The 26,988-nt window shown below is 37.0% G+C and overlaps 2 protein-coding genes across 2 annotated transcripts; both read right to left on the bottom strand.

The window, feature by feature from the left end:
* Nucleotides 1–20,953: 20,953 nt before the first annotated feature.
* Nucleotides 20,954–25,739, bottom strand: LOC149804484 (uncharacterized). The gene is made up of 2 exons (XM_089932987.1): nt 25,384–25,739; nt 20,954–20,975 (listed from the first exon to the last, which is right to left on the bottom strand). The coding sequence occupies exons 1-2, from the start codon at nt 25,737–25,739 to the stop codon at nt 20,954–20,956; spliced, it is 378 nt and encodes a 125-aa protein (XP_089789113.1).
* Nucleotides 25,740–26,150: 411 nt separating this feature from the next.
* LOC149804485 (protein CFDP2-like) lies at nt 26,151–26,621 on the bottom strand. The gene has a single exon (XM_089932995.1). The coding sequence runs from the start codon at nt 26,619–26,621 to the stop codon at nt 26,151–26,153; it is 471 nt and encodes a 156-aa protein (XP_089789121.1).
* Between the last annotated feature and the right edge of the window lie 367 nt (nt 26,622–26,988).

Below are 26,988 nucleotides of genomic sequence, written 5' to 3' on the forward strand. Positions count from 1 at the left end.
TAATGGAATTACAGGGTATTTATTTATTCATTTACAGACACATTACAGTCAGCGAGTCTCTACAGTTCCACACACACACACACACACAGCCATGCACGCGATACACAAGCACCATAAGTAACATAAGTGTTTGCTTGTTGCAGCTAAAGTTCAGTTTATAAAGGGAATAATTGTTTTTGTTATGACATTAACTTGTAACTCTACAGATAGAGTGAGAAAAATTTCAAACACAATATTACGCACGAAGCAACTAAAGATATCAGTATATCGATATTCAATGATTTGGCAAACCTTTGACAAATAGGAGTACCCCATGGAATGTATTGCACTGGGTTTCTCACTGTCGTCAGTTGCCAGCATTTAAAATTGGAGGCATTTCAGTACATTTTCATATCTAAAGTTTAATAAACCGAAAACATCTAAATAAGAGAAAACTCTATGGACGATTTCCTTCATACATTTCTTGCGTGACTCATTCCTTTCTTGGAGTCTCTTCCTTTGGAAATCTGATTATACTGAACTTGTGAGGAATTGAAGATCAATTCTCAATCAGCATGAACAGCTTCAGCTGAAAATGCTTTTGTTCTTGAGAAGCGTCGCATCTGTTTTTAATAATAAACATTCACATTATTTCAGTACATAAAAAATGACAAAGCAACTTTACTTATACGAAGAATGCATATACAAATTTTATGGACCACTTAACATTCCGTTACGTTGAAACAGATCAATTTGCTGTCACTGAGTTTTCTTTCCGAAATGAGTCCCTGATGATTTAGCATGGATTTTTACCATCGGGTCTTTTACCAAATGAGCTTCAACATTTCTGTCTGGGAAATAATATTATTTTAAAGTGACAACAATTCAGTACACAATAAATAACAATTCAATGCACAATATATACACGATTATTTTATTTTTTATTTTTGTTTTTACTAGTGCCATGCTTCTCAATGTCCAAGACAGTATTATGGTATTGAGCATGTTCGTGCATCCTAAATATTTAAGCGGAAAAAGGAATATGAGAGTAAAAACCCAATAAAGTATTTGCTGGGATAGCCTCCCTGTTGTAATAATATAAGCTGACCAAATAGTATAATCGTAGATTGGTCAGCAGGGCTGAACTGTAGTCCTAAACGTCTAAGAGCTCTTATATAGGTTCAAATGAAAGTTATATGATGGAATTTCACTGAGCTGATATTTGCGAAAAAGAATAACAATGAGAGCCATATGAAAAACTAGTTAGTGTTATCTTATTTTCATATTTAGTGTCAATATCTGACAAGGAATAATGTGCATACAGTTTTGGTTGTTAAATTTCAGCAGTACTAACCAATCGCTGACATGGCAAAGACGGGGGTGTGGCAGTTAGATTTCAGAAATCCAGGCAAGTGTTCCATCTGCTATCACTAATTGCTTTTCCTTCTCTCGTAAGTCTATGGCAGTCATGGAATAAAGTTGGCATACTGCAGTCAGTCATATTAACTAGAAGCACCCCCCTCTTTTTTTTATTTCATCTGCATGTGAACTTGCCAGAAAGTTCGTAACCTTCTATGACCTGACCCTGCAATGCACCGTGCCCGGCCTTACGGAAGAATAAACTAACCGCAGTTACAGGTGGGGGGTGCTTAGGGGATGAGGAGCACAACTGTTAAGGTTCATGCATTCCTATTTTGTCTCAAACTTGCCCCAACACACGAACACAGCTTCACATAATTGTAAACTACCGTTTATGATGCTAATAATTATTGCTACGTAGATATTTACCGTTTAATATATTTCCACAGAATTAACATATTTCCCCATGCAATTAATACCACTTGTGCAAGTTAGCATATTTCCCAATGCAGATAATAATTCTTGTGCAAGTTAATATATTTCCCCATGCATATGTGTGTGTGTGTGTGTGTTGTGTGATGGATTTTTAACGTAGCTTTAAAAAAAATTTCAGTCATATCGATATGATGTCTGCAATGTGGCAGTTTATAGTGATGTCTAGCATTGGGGCATCATGCCGCGGACATGTAGTATGATGTCCCACCCAGTCACATTATCCTACACCAGGCCGAACAGTCCTAACATTAATCTCTTAATGCTGAGCGCCAAGCGAGGCAGCTGTTAGTACCATTTTTGTAAGTCTTTGATATGATTTGGCCGGGGATCGAACCCACGACCTCCCGCATACGAGGCGACGCTCTAACCACTAGGCCACCGGAGCGGTCCCCCGTCCAAATAACACCACTTGTAAAAGTTAATATATTTCCCTATGCAGATAACACTTCTTGTGCAAGTTAATATATTTTCCCATGCAGATAACACCTATTGTAAAATTTAATATATTTCCCCATGCAGATAATAGTTCTCGTGCAGGTTAATATATTTCCCCCGCATATAACACTTTAAGTGCAAGTTAATATATTTCCCCATGCAGTTAATTCCACTTGTACAAGTTTTATCAAGAGTGAAGGTACTTTGGACTACATCTATTTGGTGGTTCTTTCTGGGGTTTTCCCGGGTTCTTCCTCCACCATTAATACTAGCCGCCATGTATAGCCTATCGTGTACTGAAAAATGGCGTTAAACCCTACAACAACAACAACATCTATTTGGAACCATACTATCCAAATATCACTTATGACATAATATACCTTAACCATACATTCCGAATATCACGTATGAACCAATATACCTTAACCATGCTATCCAAATATCACGTATGACACAATATACCCTAACCATGCTATCCAAATATCACGTATGACACAATATACCAACTTGCATAGCGTGATTACTGTAAAAAAAGTTTAAACTTTATAACTTCCAAGTTTTTAGTCAATATTATCTTTGTGGGGAAAATTGCTGTTAAGTGAGGGAGACAATGATGGAGAAACTGCACCCATAAAAACAATAAAAGTGATCATTATGTCTTTCAAATAATAGTTTCTACTTCTTGCTAATTAAATTTGGAACATGTAGATGGAATATTGTTTGAATGTTATCTTTAAATATAATAATTCCGTAAGCTGTTGCCAAACCATGAAAGTGGTAATATATTCTTGAATGACTTGTCCAGGACAGACATATAACAATTGTTATGTAATGCTTGTTATTTATTTTTGGACAGCTTACATCTGTTGCAATATTTTTTGGAATTCATGTGCTGTGAATTCAACAAACTTAAACCTAGTTGCATTTAAGTTATTATTAGTAGAATGTCTCAAAAGATGTATTTTAGTTTTAAACTTGTAATTGGAAATTTGGTTTTAAACTAGTGGCTGGGAATTTGTGCAACGCCGTTCAACTGATTTTGTTTTTGTACAATAGGCCTATCTTGGAACATGATTATTTTTACCCCAAAAATGTATTACTTTCACAAGTACATATCGAGTCGTGGAACCCACAAAACCTATCTGCTTCATATCCCGTCAGAGGAAAAAAAGAGAAATAACACTTTTAATAATTTAAAAAGTATCTCGTGCAGAAGTTCCTATCTGGAAAACTAAGTTTTTTTTTCCGTTTTGTGTCTGTTGATTTTAACGAGGTTCTTGAAAGGCAGCGTCTCTACTCCCCGGGGTGACCCTCGAAGGGCGTGACCGTGACAGTATTGGAGTTAAATTTGTGCAAGAGGCACTTGGCGGTTCTCACAGGCAGTTGTGTCACGTGACGGTGTCACCTGGGTAGCCGGGGCGTGAGAACCTGGAACCGATCACAGCGGCCATTGTGTTCTGATGTTGTTCAAATCATCAACTCCCTGCCGGATTGATTCATTGACTCTATAACCTGCAGTCCAGGTCATGTATTACTATTACGACTGTCCTTTGTCCAGGCAAGAGGTCGATCGCCTTCCAGTGTTACATGATGTTGTCTCTCTGTTTCTACCCGGGAAATGGTCATTACATTTTTGTGCAATATAAAAATTGGACAATTAGAGATTATAAAATTGTAATAATCTAAATATATAAAATGTAATACTTTAAATATATGAAATGTAATATTATATAAATGGAATACTTTAAAAGTTATACATGGTTTACAAATTTGATGAAAGAACATTCAGATGATGTCGTTAATTACAGATTTGTAATTGAAAATTTCGTTTTATTTGTGTTCACTTGTACGGTCTTTCCTCAGATGAATCTGTCAACGTGTTGAGTATATAGTACAGAAAAAGCGAAGATAAACTGGAGGTTGTAATATATTTCTGCTGGAAATTTTGTCAGTCATTATAGGTAGTTATTCCTGGACGGATACTTTTGTCAGTCATTACTGGCATGTATTCCTGGACGGATACTTTTGTTGAGCGTATTCTCAATGTCTATTATTTAATCTGGGTTTCATTTGAAGAAGTATCCGATACTTCTTTGAGCCAGAAGTTTACGATTGAAGACTTAGATCGTTTTGAGCAGCTTGTATTGTGGCATATATATATATATATATATATATATATATATATATATATATATATATATATATATATATATATATATATATATATATATATATATATATATATATATATATATATATATATATATATGTGTGTGTGTGTGTGTGTGTGTGTGTGTGTGTGTGTAATTCACCTCAATATTTCTTTAATGGCCATTAGTTTTTCTTCAGTACTCTCTTTATGACATGATACAAAAATAACTGTCTTCATTACATGATACAATACTGTGTTCATTACAGGATATAGTGCTAACTTCATCGTAGGATGCAATACTGTCTTCATCACCGGATACAATACTGTTTTCACAGGATACAATTTATAAAAGGATGCAGTACTGTCTTTGCTACATGATACAATTCTCTCTCCTTTGCAAGATGCATACTGTCGTCATTACACGATACAATACTGTCTTCCTTGTAGGATACAAGAATGTCTTCATTGCAGGATACAATAATAACTGTATTACAGGATACAATATTTGTTTTCATGACAGGATACAATACTGTCTTCGTTACAGGATACAATACTGTCTTCATCACAGGATATAATTATGTCATTATTACATAATGCCATACTGTCATCGCGGGATGCAGTTCTGTCTTCATTACATGATAAAATACTAATTGTCTTTATCACATGATACAATACTGTCTTTATTATAGGATACAATATTAACCGTCTTCATTACTATATACATTATTGTCTTCATTACAGAATGCAATAATAACTCTCTTTGCCTCAAATGACAATTATAGGATTAGCAAATAAAACCTGTTTTTATTGGTTACATCACTAGAACTATTTCTAAAGCAGTTTTTTTGTGTTCTGTCGAAACTTATTTGTTTCAGCCAGGTAAACGTATCCATTTGTTTCTGCCATGTAAACCTATCCATTTGTTTCAGCCAGTGGTACTTCAAGATAAACCGTTAACTTTCCGATCTCGCACATTGAGCTAAAACTTGTACAAAAATGTTTGAAATTGAAAGGCTGACATTTCATACGGAATAAGACTCTCCCAGTACTTGATTCGTTCAAGCTCATGATAGTGACAATATGTGTTTTTCAGATACATAAGCGATGTGTATATCGTCAGCATCGTCATTTATTCACGTCGAGAAGGATTAAGATGGAATCCTTGTAACGTACTATGCATCCTCACTAGAATTCTGTATGAAGCAAATACAAATTTGGACACTTGTTTCTGGGCTAACTAGAAACTGTTTAAAACAGCAAAGCACAGATAAAATATGGCCTCTGAGGTTCAATTGGAAGTCATACTATGCATTGCCAGATAACACTCCGCAGACCGGAAGAAAGAGTCAGCCCAGTTTGGAAGCAAATTTCATGAAGTGTTCAAATAGTAATGTAATACAATAGTTTATATTCTATGAGTAAACATGTGTAAAACAAATATATAATTCTCTCGCTCATTAAACAGTATATTACTTATTAAGTAATACAAGTAAATTTAAAAACAGTAACAGTATGGTTGAAATTTGTTTCTTTGTTACATAATGAAGCAAAATAAGAAAAAGGATGTTGATAATTTACGGCCATTATACAGTCTCGTTTGTGGAATATCATCATAATATATGATACCTTACTGGTAACAATAAGTTGTTATCAGTTTAGTTTGTAAACAATTAGTCTTTCCCTCATTTAATATTTTTGAGAAGCATAGTGTTATGCTGCATATTAATCGTCATCAAAACAAACTAATTTCTTCTAATTCAATGCATCGCAATTAAGCACGTAAAGCAAAGGTATTCGTGTTGATTCGGTCATGGTTACATGCTTAAGCATGGGACTGACTATTTAGTTACTTAATTTTAGTTGTATAGCTCATTCGAACCGGGAGATTTCTTTTTTTATTGCTTGAAGATATTTTTTAATTGTTATAATGGATATAATGAACTATTATACCCCCTGCGAATTTGCTCAAGACTATCTGAACCCTTACACACCACCCAGAAAACTAAATGGCCGATCTCATTCTGAGCCCTCCCACGCCCCATAAAATTAAATGGACGATTCCTAAATTGGTTGAGTACTCCGAGCATTTCGATGTCTCCATCGTCTGTCGTGCTTTTATTCTCTTATCTTGGGTCATAGCAAGTTGAAAGATGGACAATTTTTTAATATCTCAATTCAAATTATCTCACCACCTCAGACCATGACAATGCTTTCAGAAATTATCTTTGCTTGCTCAGAATGAATGTTTCTGACGACACTTGTAATTATGCCCCCAATAACTCAGAATCACAAGTAGATGAGTCCTACAATACAGCGATGCCTTTGTTTTATTTATTTGTCTATTTATCTACACCTAGTTTGCAATATAATACCTTCTGAAGGTGACGTAGCGGTCAAAAAGAACTAACACAAAATGTTTTCTGAGCGAATACATCAACCAGCAACAAACAGAAACATCTATTATTAAATCACGATTGATATCAAGGAAAAATATTTGTGTGCATCAAAGACGCACGACGAAATGTTTGTTTGTTTCCGCTAAGTCCACTTTAAGGTGTTTTGCATAGAGGCTTTGCTTAGTTTTGTGGACCAGTGGCATTAAAGTGACTTGCACAAGAACACGAGAGCTTAAACGGACAGTCCAGGGGATCGAATCTGAGTATGATGGAATCTACATTGTTAGCTCCTGAGCTACAAGCGCCACTCAGTGATCATTTTGTTTTTGTTAACCATAATGGAACTTTCAAAACATTATTGGTTACATCTGATAGTTCGAACTTACACACTTAAGGTCGCGCATCTGGCACAATAACCAATCAGCCAATGTTGTCTCTCAACGTATATCAAAACCAGCGACCGTTGAATTACGAGACTGGCGCTCCATCATTTAAACTACTGCACTCTAAAAGAAAATGTTTATTCTATAATTAAAGGGTAGTATATAACGCAAAAATATATACCGACCACATTTCTTTTACATACTAAATGTGGACAATATATAATTTGAACACAGACATATATAGTAGAGTAGCAGTGACAAAGATTTGTGTAGTAGCAGTCCTATTTGCATCATGTTGAACACAGTTAACACACATACACACGCATATATATATATATATATATATATATATATATATATATATATATATATATATATATATATATATATATAATGATCTAAACAAGATTGCTAAGTACATATTACCTTGACATTACTAGTATACATGTCTGTGTTCAAATGATATAGACAGGGTTGCTAAGTACATAATACCTTAACACACTACATATGTCTGTGTTCAAATGATACAGACAGGACTGCTGCAACACAGTGCCTTCCCACTGCTACTGGAAGTTGTTGTACGTGTAATGATCATGATGCTGCTGATGCTACTGCTGCTGCTGCTGCTGATGATGATAAAGACGACGACAACGACGACGATGATGGTGATGATGAAGACGATGATAATGTAGAATAGTTTTACTTCTTAAAATAATATAATCTAATAGATTGTCATCGTCCAAAAACTAAACAATAAACAATTCTGATATTTCTTTTTTTCTCACTTAAAAAGTATACTTTTTTCTCCATTTTACCTCAATACAATTAAAACTGTTATTATTAGAAATAAGTTTGTTCAAGATATTTTTTTATATAAATTTTTGACAATAATTGTCATACCATTTTCATACACACAAAAAATGTTAATTCCTTTCATAACAAAAATACAATTTGGATTGCACAGTTTAGATTTTTTTTCTTTCTCGCGTTAGATTTTCATGTTCCAATACAGAAGAAATATAAATATTTAGCATCGGAAGCACAGTGTGTGAATGTGTGTTGGTGTTGACGGGGTGGGGAGGGGAGTTTGCTGGATATTTTAAAACTTATTCCTGTGAGTTAATACTCATGCTTGAGAACACTGCTGTGAATAATGTCAACAATAAGTTTTCAAGATGGGAAAACCAAAAGACGTTCACTCCTATGGAAATTATAGGTAAGAAATACATAACTATTTAGTTATACGTTTCTTCGAGTATATACTTTTCATGGATTCTGACGATGAAATCAGACAATTGTTATGTAACAATCACATATGGCCTACCATTTTTATTACTTGTTGATCAGAGCTTCTCGTGCATGTAATTATAACAGTTTTGAGGCTTTCGAATTGTTTTCAGACGTGCCCAAATGAATAAAGAATGACAATATAACTAATTCTAAGAATATCGGATTGCTGTTTATTAACTCATGATCGCGGACAGGATTTGTGGGCCCTAGGAAAAATTATCCACGAAGCCCCTATAAATTACAGTTGTGACGGCGACCCCCACCCCACCCCGACCGTTGTGGGCTCCCAGAATTGTGTCCTATTTGTCCTACCCTGTCCACAGCCATGTATTAACCACAGCTTGCAAAACATTCTTATTATTTGTGTTTACTTTTCTGTTTGCAATTACTCTGCAGGATACTATGCAGGATACTTAGACTAGAGTTGGTCTGTATGTATGCCTCCATTAATGTAGGTTTTTTCCCCCTTCAAAGCTAGTGTTGGTGGCTTGCTACGATATTAAATACAATAAGTGTTTCTTCAGTTGCTTTTTTATAGAGATAAAGTGGTATCTTTCAATACCATAAGGTTATTTAGATTAATGCATGGAAATAATTAAGTTTTGGACTGTAAATCAGATAAATTGGTATTAATAATTGTTACAGTCACATTATGTTATCTCCTCTTTAAAACACGGTTCTAGTGCAGTACTGTCAGTCTAACTTGTAAAACTAAGATAATTACATTGGGGAGGTGGTGGGGTGGAAACATGTCCTTGACGAGTTGCAAGGCTTTGTTTCTCTTTGAGTTTCGCATGGCCTTGAAATGTGTTACGTAGCTTGCCCGACGTTCACCGCGATGCCCTTGTTCAGTTCGGTCAAAAGGTCGTGACGCAACAAATGACCATATCGGATAACGAGCACAGCTGGACGCCATTTTTCATATCGTACACAGGGAGAAAGAAGTTGGCCACGCACGCTGGGAATATCTATTAATTCATCTGCACGCAAAAGTTGAATAAACATTAATAAGTGCCAGAGCTGTTAGCAGACGATCCATGTTCATGTTAATCGGTGCAAATCTCTACAAAATGTACTGAACACGCTGGAAAATTTCTCTCCCTTTCTGACTGAAAGAAAGTGATTGTACGACTGCATGATTGACTTTGCTCAACTAGCCGTAAGGCCAAGTTAACTGAAGGCATGGCGTTGTATCCGGTAACCGTTGCATGCTCGTGCATCAAAATTTGCTTGTCGCTTGTCACTGTTTAGTAGGTCATTTTTTATATATAAAAAATCCGATTTTCATTAAGCACACATCTTCAAGATCTTGGACGAGTTAGATAATGAGCGAATTCCAAACATATTTATGAAATTATCGTGCATTTCATTATTTCTTATTACCATTCTGAAAGCCATATTTCTGATCTAATTTTCATGAAACATGGAATATATGCTTGCATCATGATCTCGCACGAGTTAAAAATGAATGGGATACACGCTTAATAATAAAATGATCTTGCATTTGAGTGACAAATCTTGTTACTGTTTTGTAAGCCATATTTCTTATCCCATTTTAATCAAAGTTGGATTATGAGACTACCTCATAACACTCTTGATGAGTTCGATAATTAGCGAGATCCACGCATATTAACGACTTGATCAAATGTATGATTGGATAGGCTTGTTACCACTCTCGAAGACATCTCTCTGACCAAATTTTTGATAAAACTTGGAATATATGTTTATGACCAAATATCTCGCATGGGTTCGATAAAGAGCAACGTTCACGTTTAAGAATGAGATGATCTTACATCTGACTGTCTCAGCTTGACAGAGCACTATTGGTCTGATTTTTTAGCAAACTTTGCACTAATTCAAATCGTCAAGATGTCCAGTGAGTTTGACAATAAACAGGATCTGCGCATATCAATAAAATTTTGCAAAGTCAGAACAGTTCTCAAATGGAATGCAGTATGACAGGATTTCCTTTTCAAATGCTTGACTTCTTTCTAAAGGAAAGCAATGGAGGTATGCCTTGATATTGTCTGTTGAGAATTACAGCTTTGGGTTACACATAGCTATTACTCTTATAAAACGTTTTCAAAACCAAATTTAAAAAATACGTTTTAGAACACAAGGTGCATAAACAATTTCTTGCAAACAAAAATAGCATCACAAAAATATACTTTAGAGATGGAAATAAATCATTGTTTTGTAACTGAAGAAAACGTACAAAGACAGAAATATTGATAGAACAAATGTAATATGTTAGCTAGCATAATACTATGCGCAGTGTTATAATAAAGAATCAGAATTTATAAACACAGATCATTTTGCGAGGAAAATATTTTTCTTTCTAATATTCATATCGCTTCATTAAGAACATCATTTCAACACGATGTCTCAGTTTGGAAATATATTTGCAGTGAATTATTTCTTAACCTTTTTCCACACTTTAAATTCTTAAATGTTGTCTAAGCAAGTTTGATATGTTTAGTGAGTTGAGTTTGGCCGTTCGTAGCATTGTTATGCGGAGGAGTCCGAAACAGCTGCCATTGTTTATCATTTATATTGCGTATTCTTTTATGGCATTTCATATGTTCGGTGCTATTACTCAACATATTTTAAATTTTGTATTTTATATCATTACTTTAATTTAAAAAATGGCCAACTTTGATTTTCTTTTGAAAAATTTCTAAATTTATTTACCAAGAGCTCTGGTGGCCTAGTGTTTACAGGGTCCGCATTGGATGCGAAAGGTCGCGGGTTCGAACCCCGGCCGAGTCATACCAAAGACATACAAATGGTACTAGCAGCTGCCTCGCTAGACGCACAGCATAAAGAGCTGAGTGTTAGGACTAGTCGGCCTGGTGTCAGCACAATGTGACTGGGTGGGACATGATGCTTCATGTCTGCGGCATGATGCCCCAATGCTAGACATCACTACAAACTGTCACACTGCAGACATCGTAGCAATATGACGGAAAAATTGTTACAGCTAAGTAAAAATTCCAAATCACACACACACACACACACACACACACATTATACCACTGTGTTGAGGACTGAGGCACAATGATCTGTCTGTAGTACCAACAACACTAAGCCAGAATGTAGTACCACTGTTTTGAGGACTGGGGCAACAAGATCTATCTGTAGTGCCAACAACACTAAGCCAGACTTCAGTACCACTGTGTTGGGGACTGAGGCAACAAGATCTGTCTGAAGTGCCAACAATACCAAGCCAGATTTTAGTACCACTGTGCTGGGGACAGAGGCGAGCGTGATCTTGCTGTTGTGCCATCGTGGCTGGGGACTAAATGGACGTGATCTTGCTCTAGTGTCATTGGCTGGGACTGAGGCGACGTGATCTTAGTGTGGAGCAGTGGTGTTGGGAGTAAAAGGACGAGATCTTAGTGCCATTTGGTTGGGGACTGAGGCGACGTGATCTTTATGTCGTGCCGTCGTGTTGGGAATTAAGGAGACGTGATCTCTAAATGTAGCGTCATCGTTTTGGGGACAAAGACGACTTGATTTTGCTGAAGTGCCATCGTGTTGGGGACCTTGGCCACGTGATCTTACTGAAGAGCCAACCTGTTGAGGACTAAGGAGAGGTGATCTCAATGAAGTGTCATCGTGTTGTGGACTAAGGCGACGTGATCATACTGAAATGACATCGTATTGATGACTAAGGAGACGTGATCTTAATGTAGTGACATCGTGTTGGAGACTAAAGCGACGTGATCTTACTGAAATGACATCGTGTTGATGACTAAGGAGACGTGACCTTAATGTAGTGCCATCGTGTTGGAGACTAAGGCGACGTGATCTTACTGAAATGACATCGTGTTGATGACTAAGGAGACGTGATCTTAATGTAGTGCCATCGTGTTGGAGACTAAGGAGACGTGATCTATCTGTAATACTTTAGGGCCGCAGAATGTGGCGACGTGATCTTGCTACAAAGTGATCTTACCGCACTGCCATTAGGTTCAGGACTGGGACGATCTTAATAAGTAATTTTAAAAAACAACACACATTTTCAAAATAGCTTTCTCTGATTCTGCTCAGTGACTTGAACTTTATCTAGTTCTACAGGTGAATGGTAAAGTCTTTATTTGCAAATTTCATTTATTATCAATCAATAGACAAATATGAAAGAGAAAATAAACTATCGCGTTACCTTATGGGTTTTGATATTTCATATTCTATTATTGGCTTTTTAATCACTATGGAGCATCACAATCGTGTTAGATTCTAATAAAACACTTGCTGACCAAATGCTTCCTCCACTGACAAACATGCATGGCCAGGGCGTGGGAAATGTCGATTTCAACATCGAATCACGAAAAGTATCTATTCTGAGGCTAATTCAATCATAATAATAAAAAAAAAGAAAAGTAAAAGCAATAGCTTAAATATGTTATGTTATGTTTAGCAGTTGTTTTGTTTTTAAACATGAAAATTAAAATAATAAAAAATCACATCTGTGAGATGAAAAAAAAGTCTGCTGCAGTACAACTTCGTTTATCCCAAACATTTGCGTGTACCTGGAATATGTTGATTTTGTATACTCCATACATATTCATCTGAACTCCAGTTTACCAGACTGTTTCCGTGTTCCCCCAGAATTTCGTGTAAACTGAATTCTGCTTCTACTCGTCACTTTAATGTACACTACTAGAGAGTTTATTGGCACTTTTTGTCAGAAAAACCATATTTCACGTTTAAATTTAAGTTTCCCCGATATATCATAAGAAACGCCTTTTCGTATTCTTATTGTCAATTGTTAGCTGATATCGATTGCTTGAATTCAGTAATAGCAAATGATATCAATTTTGCTTTTAGATAGTTTTTGTGTGTGTGTGTGTGTGTGTGATTTGGAATTTTAACGCAGCTTTAACAATTTTTCAGTCATATCGCTGCGATGTCTGCAGTGTGGCAGTTTATAGTGATGTCGCAGACATGTCACATTATGCTGACACCAGGCCGACCAGTCCTAATATTAGCCTCTTTATGCTGAGCGTCTTGCGATGCAGCTGTAGGTACCATTTTTTTTTTATAAGCCTTTGTGATGAATCGACCGGGGTTCGAACCGCGACCTCCCGCATCCGAGGCGGATGCTCTAACCACTAGGTCACCGGAGCGGTCAGATACTTTTCGTGAATACCAGTATATTGTTTTGCCTTAAGCTAAACGTACCTTGTTTGTTCGTTAATTTTCTTTAATGAACTTGGACCCTTAAATACCTTAAAAAAAATTACACAGTAAAATATAAACTAGGAGAGGACTAAATTAATACCCGTAATTGATTTATATAGACAACCTAAAAAATATTACTCAGTAAAAAGTGTAATACGATAATCCTGGGGGGGTTGTAAATTAATACCCATACTTGATTTATGTAAGGGTCAGGTAAACACTATCCTTTAACTGTTGAATGATTACACGCATTCGTTGTATTCTTTTCTTGCTTTTTACTAAACACGAACGGGATGTATAGAAAACTGCCCGTCATGCGGTAGTCATCTTGCTTGTTTTATTGGGTCAGAAGCGTCCAGCGGCTTTGATCAGGTTGTCTGTGATTGACCAGTGGCCGGAGATCAAGAGGATCTGTGGTCAGTTATCATCATCTTCTCTAATTGACACCGTGTCAGCTATACGACTGCCATCAGATAACGATGAAAAATTGCAATTCAACGTCAGCGTTTACCAGTAGAAGATGCCGGAACAAATGGTCTCCATATCATGGTTTCAGATCATCTCCAAGTCATCCATGTCATCATTGTGTTCTTTAATGTTTCTAGCCTTTTTGAGTTGCGCTGTTTCCTGTTATATATATATATATATATATATATATATATATATATATATATATATATATATATATATATATATATATATATATATATATATATATATATATATATATTAAAAAGGCGTATTGCTATCCTCCTCAAATTCCGGAATAGTGTGACGCTTGTGTATCTGAATTTCATTGGTGTTACTTGAAAGTTGGCTTCAAAATGTTTTCTGAAAACTTTGTAGAATAGAAGAGAAAAATGCTCGCAAAATAATATCATGATCAATTATTCATTTATCTAACATATCAGTTGATATGTTCCTACTTGGATTAAATATTGCTTCCTTATAAATACCTGTGTTGTCCTCAGGTTCATTGTAAAGTTTAGTAATATTTTTCTTTACAATATTTCATTTACAGAGATGTTAACGAAAAAAACAACAACAACAAAAAAAAAATAAAAAGAAAAAAATTAAACAACAAAATTAAACCAGAGCTTCCATTGAATATAGAGTAGTATAAACAACAGAAGCAGATCGATACTCCATTCGTATTTGACATTGACCTTCGATACCAATTCTACTGATCTTTGACAAACTTTAGCCAACTTGCATTAAAGTTTATTAGATCCAGCCTTCAGAAAAGTGTCGTCATATAACGGTAGCCTTTGTGTTTAACGCGAACCCTATAAGGTATAATCCATTCTCAAATAACGCTTTCAAATGCTCAAATAGCAATTTGCTTTCATTAACTGCAGTTATAAAGAAACATATTTTTATGTAACCACTGCAAAAAATAACCAATTATTTGTTTCACTTGCCATCCTATTAATGACATTAAGATGGGGGGGGGGGGGCTGCTGCTTTTATTGAGAGTTGTGAGCAAAGTCTTTTCAACTGGGTCGTACCAGTGTTTCACATTTTCAAAAGTTAAACTGAATCTAATTCAGTAAAATAGATTTGATAACTTCAATTTTTACGGTCTCAAAAAGTACCAGCTAGAGTTCTTAATGTATTTTCCACTGTTTCAAGGCGTTCTAATACGGAAACCTTTGTTTACAAAAAAAGAAGGTATCAGCGGCTTCAGTCTTGCGTAAGCTGATTATAGCAAATTTGTTTGCGGCTTTTAATGGTGACTTTAAAGTCCACACAAAGTTGTAATAATAGTTCAGGCTCTTGTCACTTTTGACCATCAAGAAAGCGCCAGTTTTCCCACGTTTAACAATGAGGATGAGTTGTATTGAGCAATATTCGAGATTCTAGTCCGGCCCCCGTGCACGCCCCTTCTAGAATTAACCGTATGTGTACATTTATACTGCACCCGTTTCAGGCAATACAAACTACATTACAAGACCTTACTACGCAGCAACTATTAGGAAGAGCATTCAAGTAAAAACAATATTTCGGGGAAGAAAAGATACTCTATGACTCGGGAAATAAATAAATAAGTAAATAAATAAATAAATAAATAAATAAATAAATAAATAAAGTTAACTGTGGTATTTAGGTATTTTACAAAGATAGTGTTATAAAAAGCAATAACATTTAATCGGTCCCAGATATAAGTCATGATTTCTTCATAAAATACTCGTACTGATTAAACATATTCCTCTCTCACATGATTCTTCCTTTGGATAAGGTGGGGCTTGACAGTTTCGTACTTGCGAATGGTTAGATTTTTAAGAAGAAAAATATCCCAGGAATTTTCCTCTTTAGTTATCTTGGGTATTTAGTAAACATCGTGTAAATATTGGGTATGTATAAAAGGACTTTCAATTCCCATTATCTGGGTATATCATTGATGGGCGTACTTTGGGTGTATCATTGATGGGTGTACTTTGGGTGTATCATTGATGGGTGTACTTTGGGTGTATCATTGATGGGTGTACTTTGGGTTACAGAGTTTACAATTGGCCTTACTTTAGATGTGCTCCGAAGTATAAAAAAAACATGACCGCTCCTCTTGGTCATTTTCGCTTCATGGACTTTGAAAGTAAATTGTAAGAAAAAAGAGCCGTAAACCTTTTTAAAAATTACTTTTACATACTTTGCATTCATTCTTTGCACTTTTATAAGCCTACTCTGGCAAAATTCATTTATCATATTTTAATAACTGTAAAAAGCGTTGTTCTTTGGACTAATTCAGGCTGATATTTTAAGGGCATGGGAGCAAACATTTTGGTCAGCTATGTGCTTAGATTACGTACAATATCCACAAGTAGAATATGTAAAGACATGTCAGCCACAGTACATGAAAGAAGTATAGAGGTATGCTAACATTCTCTCCAATGTGCATGTTGCGATCAATTTCACCTTTCACCTGTAATTCCCTCAAAAGAACTAAATATATGTAGAGGAAGTAAGCAATAGTTACCTAAACAAAGACTTGTTTTCCGTGGCCCCCAAACCTCTGTCATCCGTGGCTATTATTACAAAGTCTGAACATGCGATAAAAAATAAACAATGAAATTTTTAAGACATGATATTGTAACAAGCTTATTGACCAGACGGATTTGCTCAGTTGAATCCATAATGTCTGAGAAGTATCGGCTTTCTGGTGGCATGGAGCTCGATGCATGTTTCTCACTGGCACCTAGCAACATATAGGTCATGGCGTCATGATATATTGAATATGTCGATTATTTTACTGTCGCATTTTTTAAAATACACATTTAGCTTGTAAATATGATATAATTCACAACAGAATATTGCGTGTTATTATTATTATTATTATTATTATTTCAAAATAGCTAAACAATGCTAATTATATTATTAAAAATGCGACAGGGTCTTTCTGCCTGGGGGAAGGGAACATGTACCGCATAACCAGAGCCAATACATAACATGCTTTTTCTCTCGATTGTTACACCCAAGGCATGTTATTAATCCCATTATCTCTGTCTTATGTAAGTAATACACAACGTGACCCTAGATATCAAATATTGATAGTCGTGACTGAATATGTTACATAACTGACCACACGGCCCATTAATTTGACGTACCGTGCCGCATCGAATGCCATCTTTTAGGCGTAACCATGCGTATTAGGAAGGTACAACAATTTGTTTTTGTGGTTGGTGTACCCTAAATCATATTCTCAGGGTAAGAGCAGTTTCAATTAACTTTGTAAATTGTGTCTTTTGGGTCCAAACTTTCGATAAATGGCGCGGAATGCAAGTGTTTTAGCATGGTAGGAATAGGGTGGCGTTAATTACATTGGAATTGATCTCCCTTGACATAACATTGAAGGTATTACGGGAGTAATATTACGCAATTGTTGTCGGCATCACGGATGTAATATTATGCAAGTTAAGGCGGTATTACGGAAGTAATATTATGCAATTATAGCCAGTATCAGAAAATCTGGACTGTTTTGAATACAATGGCAGTATCAATGATTGGCAAATAATGTCGATTTGTATAATCTCCAAACAACACACCGTCTGGTGGTGTAGAGGGCAACGCCAATGGCAAGACGAAAAAAAAGTTGCGGGATTTGTTTTTTTTATTACATTGTATAAATAAATGATACTGTGGTAACAGTACGGTTTGGTGCTTATTGTGCATCCATTATATTTTAGACATGAATTTGTGTTTATTGTTCATCCATTGTATTTTAGACACGAATTTGTGCTTATTGTGTATCCATCGTTTTATAAAAAGGTGTTAGAGTTAATGTGTATCCCTTGTATTATAGATAGGTGTTTGTGCTTATTGTTACCCATTGCATTATATAAAGATGAAGCTTGGACAAGTTGATTCGACTTTGTGCAGTTGAAAAATAACAGCAAGATCTTTTCTTTTTTAAAAGCCATCGTACCTATCGGCATAATCTCTTACGAAGGCAGACAAGTAGTTTTTCGTAATTGTCCAAAAGAGTATTCCGCTAACGAAGAATTTGCGAACAATATATTCATTATTGTTTCTATGGAATAAAAGTTTTGAATGATATAATTACATTTTCCTCAACTTTCATTGTTAAATTCCTTACATTAATAATATATTCGAATGTTCTGAATAATATAATTACACATTCTCTAATTTTCATTGTTATATTCTCCATTTCTTTTCTTTTCTTTTCAGTATTCATGGACTGTCAGCAATATTACATTTATGTTAATTATTTTATTTGTACTTATGTTAATTATCTTATTTATACTTGTTTGATTTGCTTGATCTCTGATTTATTTGGTTTCACCAAGCTGTTTCCTTGTGACAATCTTATAATTAACACTATAGAGATTCATTTCCGGCACAATTAAAACAATTCATTGTGATGAAGGTAAAATAACATAAAAAAGTGGAAACAACCTTTACCTTATCTTTAGTTATCTAAAGTTTTTAAATATTGAAAATATGTGACACATTTAGCTTGGCAAAAGTAACGGATGCCATCTTGAAGGCAACTTCAAAGGACGCATTTGGTTGCAGGAATTTTGTCCACGGTGACATATGGTTTTCTTGGTTCATTTAATTGCCAATTTTACGTTGGTTCGCTGCGGAACAACACTAGCCCCTGCGTGACCCTGGTACAATATGACACCACGCCACGGAATGGTATATTTAGAAGGCCGGGTTAATAATTTCCAATAAAACTCAAAACGACATTCGATATGAGAACGTCATTGTTGCAAAGATCAATTAAGATCTAAAAATACGCACCATCTTAGGTCGCTGATCAGCATTCAAAGTGACCAAGAGTCTCTGGCGTGTTAGCATTATGGATAATTAATATTGTGCAAATGGAACGTTGGCCAGCTGACCACTGGTAATTAACAAAATCCTGAGGCAAATGTGAACGCCACCCAAGCGTACTCTGCGACATTACCTTCGTGTTATGATAGAAATTCTGGGTTACAATTCCAGTACGTACATATTATTATGGAGTCATCAGTCATTATGATGGTGTTGGGTATGGTTCTAGGAAAATTGAACTCCAGAATTTCTTACCTGCTGCCTAGTTCGACAACTGTGAAAGTGACTACAGAAAGTAGTGGTTCTTTGGATGACAGTTTTCAACAAAACCGAACAATGTGCAAAGAATATTTGAGTTCTAAAGTACCAGTAACCTTTGTCTTCTGAGGCAAAAAAAAAAGCATTGCTCTGTGAAAGATAAAGCGTCAAAATATCGATTTGTGAACTTCTGGTATTTTAAAGTACATGTATTGTTGATATAAAATTTTTAACAATTCACTGAAGCTTCAGCCAATCTTCTATTCCTGTGGGACGTGGCCGAGGTTTCCGATTGATACGTCGTTTCCACCTTTAATTTTGATATTCAAGAGGTGTTTGAACAAAGATTCCTATATAAAAGCCATTAGTCAGCTAGACAGGAGGTTTGTGATCAATTATGGAACCAAAATCTAAGTCAAAATTGTAGTTTACCGTAATACCGTTTGCAAAGCCTGCGCATCAAGTCAGTTTGATTAAATTTCGAAGTGGTAGACTTGACAATCCTTTCGGCGGAATAACGCGTTTACGCAAATATTAGAACATGACAATTTGATCATGAAACTCGTGTTCATTAAATTTCATCCACCGTATTTCTGAATAGACATTATACATAATCCATCTGGCCCATTAATTTAAATGAAACCTTGAAAGTTATTTAAATAGAGCTTTAAAAACTTGCAAAGCGATTTGAGAATAGATAAATTATCATCTAAATAGAGATCGGAAAGCCAGTTATCACTGGAAAGTAACCCAGTGGATCACTTAATGGTTTCATTGTTTACGCTTTTGATCTATTACAAACTAGAAGAAAAAAATGCCTATGGTAAGTGGGATTATATTCCTCTTTTCCTAAAGGTGTAAATAAATAAATAAATAAATAAATAAATAAATAAACAAATAAATACAAATACACTTATTAGACGAAGGTTCTTTGAAATATCGACCTTTTTGCGATGTTGTCATACAATATGCATCTTTATGATTACTCAGTACATGACTTTGATGAGAGATCGATCGATAGATCGAGATATCATCTACAGATCTTTTTTTCTAATTTTGAATTTCGTTGTACAAACACATCAATATGCAATAAATGACATCGTTTATATTGAACTTATATTCAGTCATGGTGAAGGAGAGAGTGTTTATTTAAATTTGTGTATGCATTAAATTGTTTTTGAATATCGCCAAAATATTGTGCATAAACCAAAAGTTTTGTGGGGAAACAGTTTATACTGTATAAGTTTTAAGTTCATATAAAATGTTTACATTCAGGGTTGTACTGGATATAATTTTTTTTATTGATCGATTACATAATGTAACGACATTTCAATTATTAATTAATGTAACACCTGGCAGTAACAGCTTGTGAACTGGTATGGCCCGGCATCAATCGTCCATCAACAATTGCTTGTTACATCGCTGGAGGCTGTATTTCCACTTTAATTTTGATCAGACTTTGAACATAAATTTACATTATCAAATCTCAAACTAGATTGATAAGGAGCGAGATCTGTACATATTAATGAGGTGTTTTTGTATCGGATTGGCTGATCGTGGTACCACTTTCGAATCAATATTACCTGTTCGATGTTAATCCAACTTGAAATGTAAACATATATGCAAGACCTCCTAATTCGAAAATTATAAAGATCCACGCATATTAATGAGTTACCTTTATCTTGCATTTGATTGACAGAGTTTGTTACCATTCTCCAGACAATATTTCAAGTGTGACTTTGACCCAACCTGGAATATAAGCTTACATTGATACTGAGCAAAATCCATGCATATTAAATAGAAGGCATTGCGTCTGATTTGCTGAGTGTGTTACAACTCGGGATGCCATATTTGTCAATCTGATTAAAATCGAAATCGACCTATAAAAATAGATAGAATAAATCGATAAAAGGTCCGTTTTCTCTTGGCTTTTGGTGTCTCAAGTCAACTTAGTTCAATTACCCTATTAAAATAAGCCTTTCATTTCGTCTCAAGCAGAGAAATCATTCAATCTCATATATTCCAAATGAAGCTTTTAACTTTTGTAAATATGAAAACTGTAAATAGACTAGTGAACTCGAAGGTCATTATAACATTACCTCGTATCGGTGTATGTCTGGATCTTAGTTACACTGGATATGTCCGTCAAATCTTAGTTATATCAGAGATCTCAATTTTAAAAATATGACTGCCACATTTCCTATGCTATTCTAATCAAAGATGGAATACGGGTTTATATAATGAATATATCTCATGTAGATAGTAATACTGGTTACTTGGAAGATAAATTACGTCGTAAAATTACTTTGAGGGTCGGTATGGACAGATAAAGTTGAGGCTATATTTTATGTTGTTATTAGTGGTTGACCTCCAATGGGGCTACACTGTTGCGCTGAAAATCTCAGAAATATGGGCAAATGGTGCACAACAGGAATTTAACATTACGTCGCCATGTTGAAAAATGTTGAACATTACTTTATCTGCTATCCAATATTTAATTATATACAGTCCAGCAAATCACTTTCGAATACTTCGCAACACCAGTTTTGGGGGTAATAAACACCAGTCCACTCTTTAGTATTATCCGGTAACTACGTCTCGATTACTATTAAATACATCACATTTTTTATTACTATCCAATACCAACGGTTTGATAGTTATCCGCCACGCCACTTTTTGATTGGTTTCGAACACACCACTTTTTGATTACTATCAAAGAAGCCAATGTTTAGTACTATTCAACCTCTATAGCTCGAGTACTATCCAACACACTACTTTTCTGAGTACTATCAAATACCACTTTTGATTAAAATCCTTCATCCCCTGTTTGATTACTATCCATCACTTTGGTATATACCAGTAGCGTACTTGGTATATACCAGTAGCGTACTAACGGTGGAAAGGACAGGCGGCGTGGTTGCCTCCCGCGACAAAACAGAATCTAGATGCCAATTTGCATTAATTTGCAGGAAAATCGTTGGCTGCTAGGGCCCCGCCCCGGGAACCGCTTGGGAAACTCACAGTGCTCGCTGGTTGGAGGGGAATTAATCCCTTCCCAAGAATCCGCTCCTGGTTTCGACCTTTCGGGTCTCGTATTGTGGCCATCGTGGTTACATTGGGCGACATTTACACCACTAGCCCCGGGCGTTATTTCTCCTTAGTATGCCATTGGTATCTACCATTAAATATCACACTATAGTATCTAACACGTCGTGTTTAGTGAACAACTCCCGTACACTTACTCACCAACGGAATGGATATGATGTACAGGAAAGGAGATATGTGTGTGTGTGTGTGATTTGGATTTTTAAAGTAGATTTAACAATTTTTCAGTCATATCGCTGCGATGTCTGCAGTGTGGCAGTTTATAGTGATGTCTAGCACTGGCGCATCATGCCGCAGACATGTAGCATGATGACTCACCCAGTCACATTATCCTGACACCAGGCCGACAAGTCCTAACACTAACCTCTTAATGCTGAGCGACAAGCGAGGCAGCTTAAGTACCATTTTTGTAAGTCTTTGGTATGACTCGGCCACGGATCGAACCCACGACCTTCCGCATCCGAGGCGAACGCTCTAACCACTAGATCACAGGTGCGGTACAGAAAGCAGATGAAATCACATACTATCACAACATTGCAAAGACAAGGGTGTTTAAGGTTTAGTTGCTGCAGAAACATAGCCATGGACATAAACATATAAGCATAAAACACAGATTGGCAATGATTCTGAGTATGATAGTTTTATGTAAAAAATTTGGTGGCCCTATAAAGGCCAATTTGTCTTTGTTAACCCAAGAAGGTTAATATAAGCGGCACATTTTTACTCTACTCTGGCGTAAGCTTCTTTTCATTACTTGTCAGTATAATATGACACGGTTCATACATTCTTACAACTCTACATGGATTTTTCTTTTTTCAAATAGTTCTGTATGCAATGTTGGTAATGACCCACGGTGCAGTGCCGCATATGGGGTAGTCCGGACTAAACATCATGCCGGAAACTTCCTTAGAATTCAACACTGGTCAACAGCTTGTTTGTGTTATCTTGAGAACAGGTGACACAACAGGTGAATACACCTCTGTATATAGTATAGGACCAAATCAAATCGGACTGGGATGTTCCACCACTCAAAACGCGTGTAACACAATTCAGTCAGGGCATGTTGTCTATTTTCCAATAAGAAGATAGCGGATGTGCAACGTAACTTTCTAAACACCCATATGCTTAAGAGTTCAAGTTCAATACATATGGCCGAATAAAGACGACATATTGGAGTGCGCCTGCAGTGAATATTTCTTATACCTGGAGTGACAGTACGACGACTACTGGTCTGAAGCAATTATTATTCCAGAAGAGAATGACTTCAACCTAGCTTTGCGCGATTTCTTAAGTTCTCTGAAAGAAAGTTTGCTGCCTGTTGTGCCACCTTCACTTCCTTTTCCATCATTACCAGTTTATGATTATGTTAGAAAGAAACAAACGGAAGAGTTGGTGGTTTATCTGGAACGTCAAAAAAAGAAGCATTTGTTAAGTAACAACAACAAGAAGAGGGAAAAAAAGAAAGCAAGAGGAAAGAGGAAATATTTGAACAGTGAGAAGGAAGAGAATGAAAACAAAACTGCCACTCTGCTATATACATTTTGGCGGGGTTAAAAAATCTGAGAGAAACATATAAAACTTCTATAACTAAACAGAAGAAAATGCAACCTTCACGATCCATGGGTTCTAAACTTTATATAGCTACTACTAAGGCGCCAGCTGAAAAAGCTGTAGTCACTAGTACTTCAACTACAGCAACAACACGTGTACTTGGAGGTGGAAAAGGCTTAAGACAGTTTCAACAGATGATGTAAAGTCCATACATTTTAAAATCCAAGGGCTCATTCCAGTGCCATCATTGAGAATATAGATACAACTCAATGATTGCCAAATCAAGTTAGTTTTGCCTGTCACCCCTGTCGGAGTATAGGCCGCCCACAAAAGATCGCCAGTGGCTTCTGTCCTGTGCCATCCACTCGAGCTGACTCCAGGTGTGATCCATCGTAGTGATGTCCGCCTCAAGGTCGCATCGCCAGGTGTTTATTGATCGGTCCCTTCTCCGCTTGTCTTGAGGGCCCCACCTCAATGCCTGTCTGGTAATGTTGGTTGGCGGCTTACGTAGGGTGTGTCCTTTCCAACCCCACCTTCTCTTCTTGATCTCGTCCAATACCGGAAGCTGAGAGGCTCTCTGCCACAGGTTGGTGTTGCTGATGGTGTCTCGCCAGCGGATCTGGGGAATTCTTCTTAGACAGCTGTTGATGACGGTCTGAACTCTCTTTACGGTCGACTTGGTGGTTTTCCAGATCTCTGATCAATACAGTAGGACTGACTTCACGTTAGAGTTGAACAGTCTGATCTTGGTAGTCAAGGAAATTTCTTTGGAGATCCAGCTGTTCTTGAGCTGCATGAAAGCTGCTCTCGTCTTTCCAATCCCTGCCTTGACGTCTGCGTCTGTGCCACACTGATGGTTGATAATGCTATCCTGGTATGTGAAGGACCTCACCTCTTCCAGGGTACTTCCCTGCATAGTGACTGGATTGTTACTGACATAATTGATCTTGAAATTCTATCTTGGTCTTGTCTTTGTGGATGTTAAGGCCAACCTGTGCTGATGTGGCTGCCAGTACGTTGGTCTTGCCCTGCATTTGATGCTGACAATGGGACAAGACACTGACTCCACAATGTCGACTGGATCCCATTTCTCCGCCCATTGGTGGACGTCTTCATAATCCAGTCGATGGCAAGAAGGAAGAGAAACGGCGAGAGCAAGCAGCCTTTCCTCAAGCCAGTCCGCACTAGAAAGCTGTCTGTGTGCTGTCTTGCATGAATGATTATGCAGGACATTCCGTTATAAGCGTTCTTGATCAGGTTTACCACCATGGCTGGGATGCCGTAGTGGCGAGGAAGTTTACAGAGTGTCTCTCGGTCCACGTTGTCGAATAGCGAAGAATTCCACTCCAACGATTGCTCGACTATGATGCGAAGAGTAGCTATTTAGTCCGTACACGATCTGTTCTGCTGGAAGCCCGCTTGCTCATCTTGTAACTGTGGGTCGATGACCTCCTTCATCCTCTCCAAGAGGATCCGGTTGAAGACTTTCCCTGGTACTGACAAGAGTTTGATTCCTCTGTAGTTTGAGCAGTTGCTGAGGTCGCCTTTCTTCAGGATCTTGATGAGGTGTCCCTTCTTCCAGTCAGTCGATATTTCTTCTTCCTCCCAGATCTTCTCAAAGACGGGATATAGCATTTTCACTGAAGCCTGGAGGTCCGCGCTGAGGGCTTCTGCTGGGAGGTCATCAAGTCCAGCTGCCTTCCCGTTCTTCAGCTGGGTGATGGCTTTCCTGACCTCGTCTCTGGCGAGATTGTTACAGTTTATGGGGAGATCTGCGTTGGCTGGGTAGATTTCTGGGAGATTTAGTAGTGCTGGCCTGTTCAACAGTTCTTCAAAATATTCTGCCCATCTATTCATTTGGTGTTCAGTACTTGCTATGGTCTTTCAATGCTTGTCCTTTACGGGTCTCTCTGTTTTGCTGTACTAGCCGGACAGCTTCTTGGTGATATCGTACAGCTTCTTCATGTTTCCACTTCCGGCCTCTTCTTCTGCCTCTGCTGACAGTCCTTCATCGTAGTTTCTCTTGTATATATTAATGCATTTTTCACTTCTCTGTGAGCGTTAGCGTACTCTTTTTGTACCTTTAATTATTTAGTTCTTGTCCTACTCATATTTACTGCTGATTTCTTCTGTTTTCCGCTCCTCGATTTTGCGCAATGTTTCGGCTGAAATCCATTCTTTCTGCTGGTGCTTCATGGGGCCTAATACTTCTTGGCATGTTGAATTTACTGCCTCTTTAACTTTCTGCCATCTGTCGGTCGCACTGTCTTAGCCATCTACAAGAAGATCTTGTAGCACTTGGTACTTGTTGTTAAGCGTCAGTATGTATTCTTCTTTAGTTTTTGCATCTTTCAACAGGCTGCTGTTATGCCTTGTTTTCGTCTCTTTTGTGCACATCCAGTTCTTCTTCAGCTTAAGTTTCAGCCTTGCGACAACTAAGTGGTGGTCAGATGCCACATCTGCTCCCCTCTTCGTCCTCACCTCTTGCAGGGATCTTCTGAACTTCTTGGCTATGCAGATGTGGTCAATCTGATTTTCTGTCACACTGTCTGGTGATATCCATGTGTTCTTGTGGATTCTCTTGTGGGGAAAGATGGTACCCCCGATGGCCAGGTTGTTCAGTGCACAAAGGTCTGTGAATCTCTCTCCATTTTTGTTCATCTCGCCCAGACTGTGGATACCAATGGCTTGTTCATACCCTGTGCTGTCTGACCAAACTTTGGGATTGAAGTCACCCATGAGGACGTTGATATCTTTGTCTGGGAAGTTCTCTATTATGCTCTGCAATCTGTTGTAAAACTGGTCCTTATCTTTTTCTCGCCGTCATTTGCTTCTTCTTCTTGGTCGTAAACGTTGCCGTGAGGATGCTGAGTCCGTGTGGTTCCCATCCTATCAGTGCATTATATGTTTGCTTCGACAGCATGAGTCCCACCCCCTGTGAACGAGGCGTGTTATCTTCCTCATGTCCTGAATACAACAGCATCTCACCTGTCATCATTCTTCTTTGTCCAGATTGAATCCATCTTGTATCGCTAATGCCCAGTAGGGATAGGTTGTAGTTCCTCATCTTTGCTGCTACCTGTGATACGTTTCCTGCCTCATACAT

This window comes from Sinohyriopsis cumingii, chromosome 2 (assembly GCF_028554795.1).
Source record: "Sinohyriopsis cumingii isolate HCF-2022 chromosome 2, ASM2855479v2, whole genome shotgun sequence".
Classification (NCBI taxonomy): Eukaryota; Metazoa; Mollusca; class Bivalvia; order Unionida; family Unionidae; genus Sinohyriopsis; species Sinohyriopsis cumingii.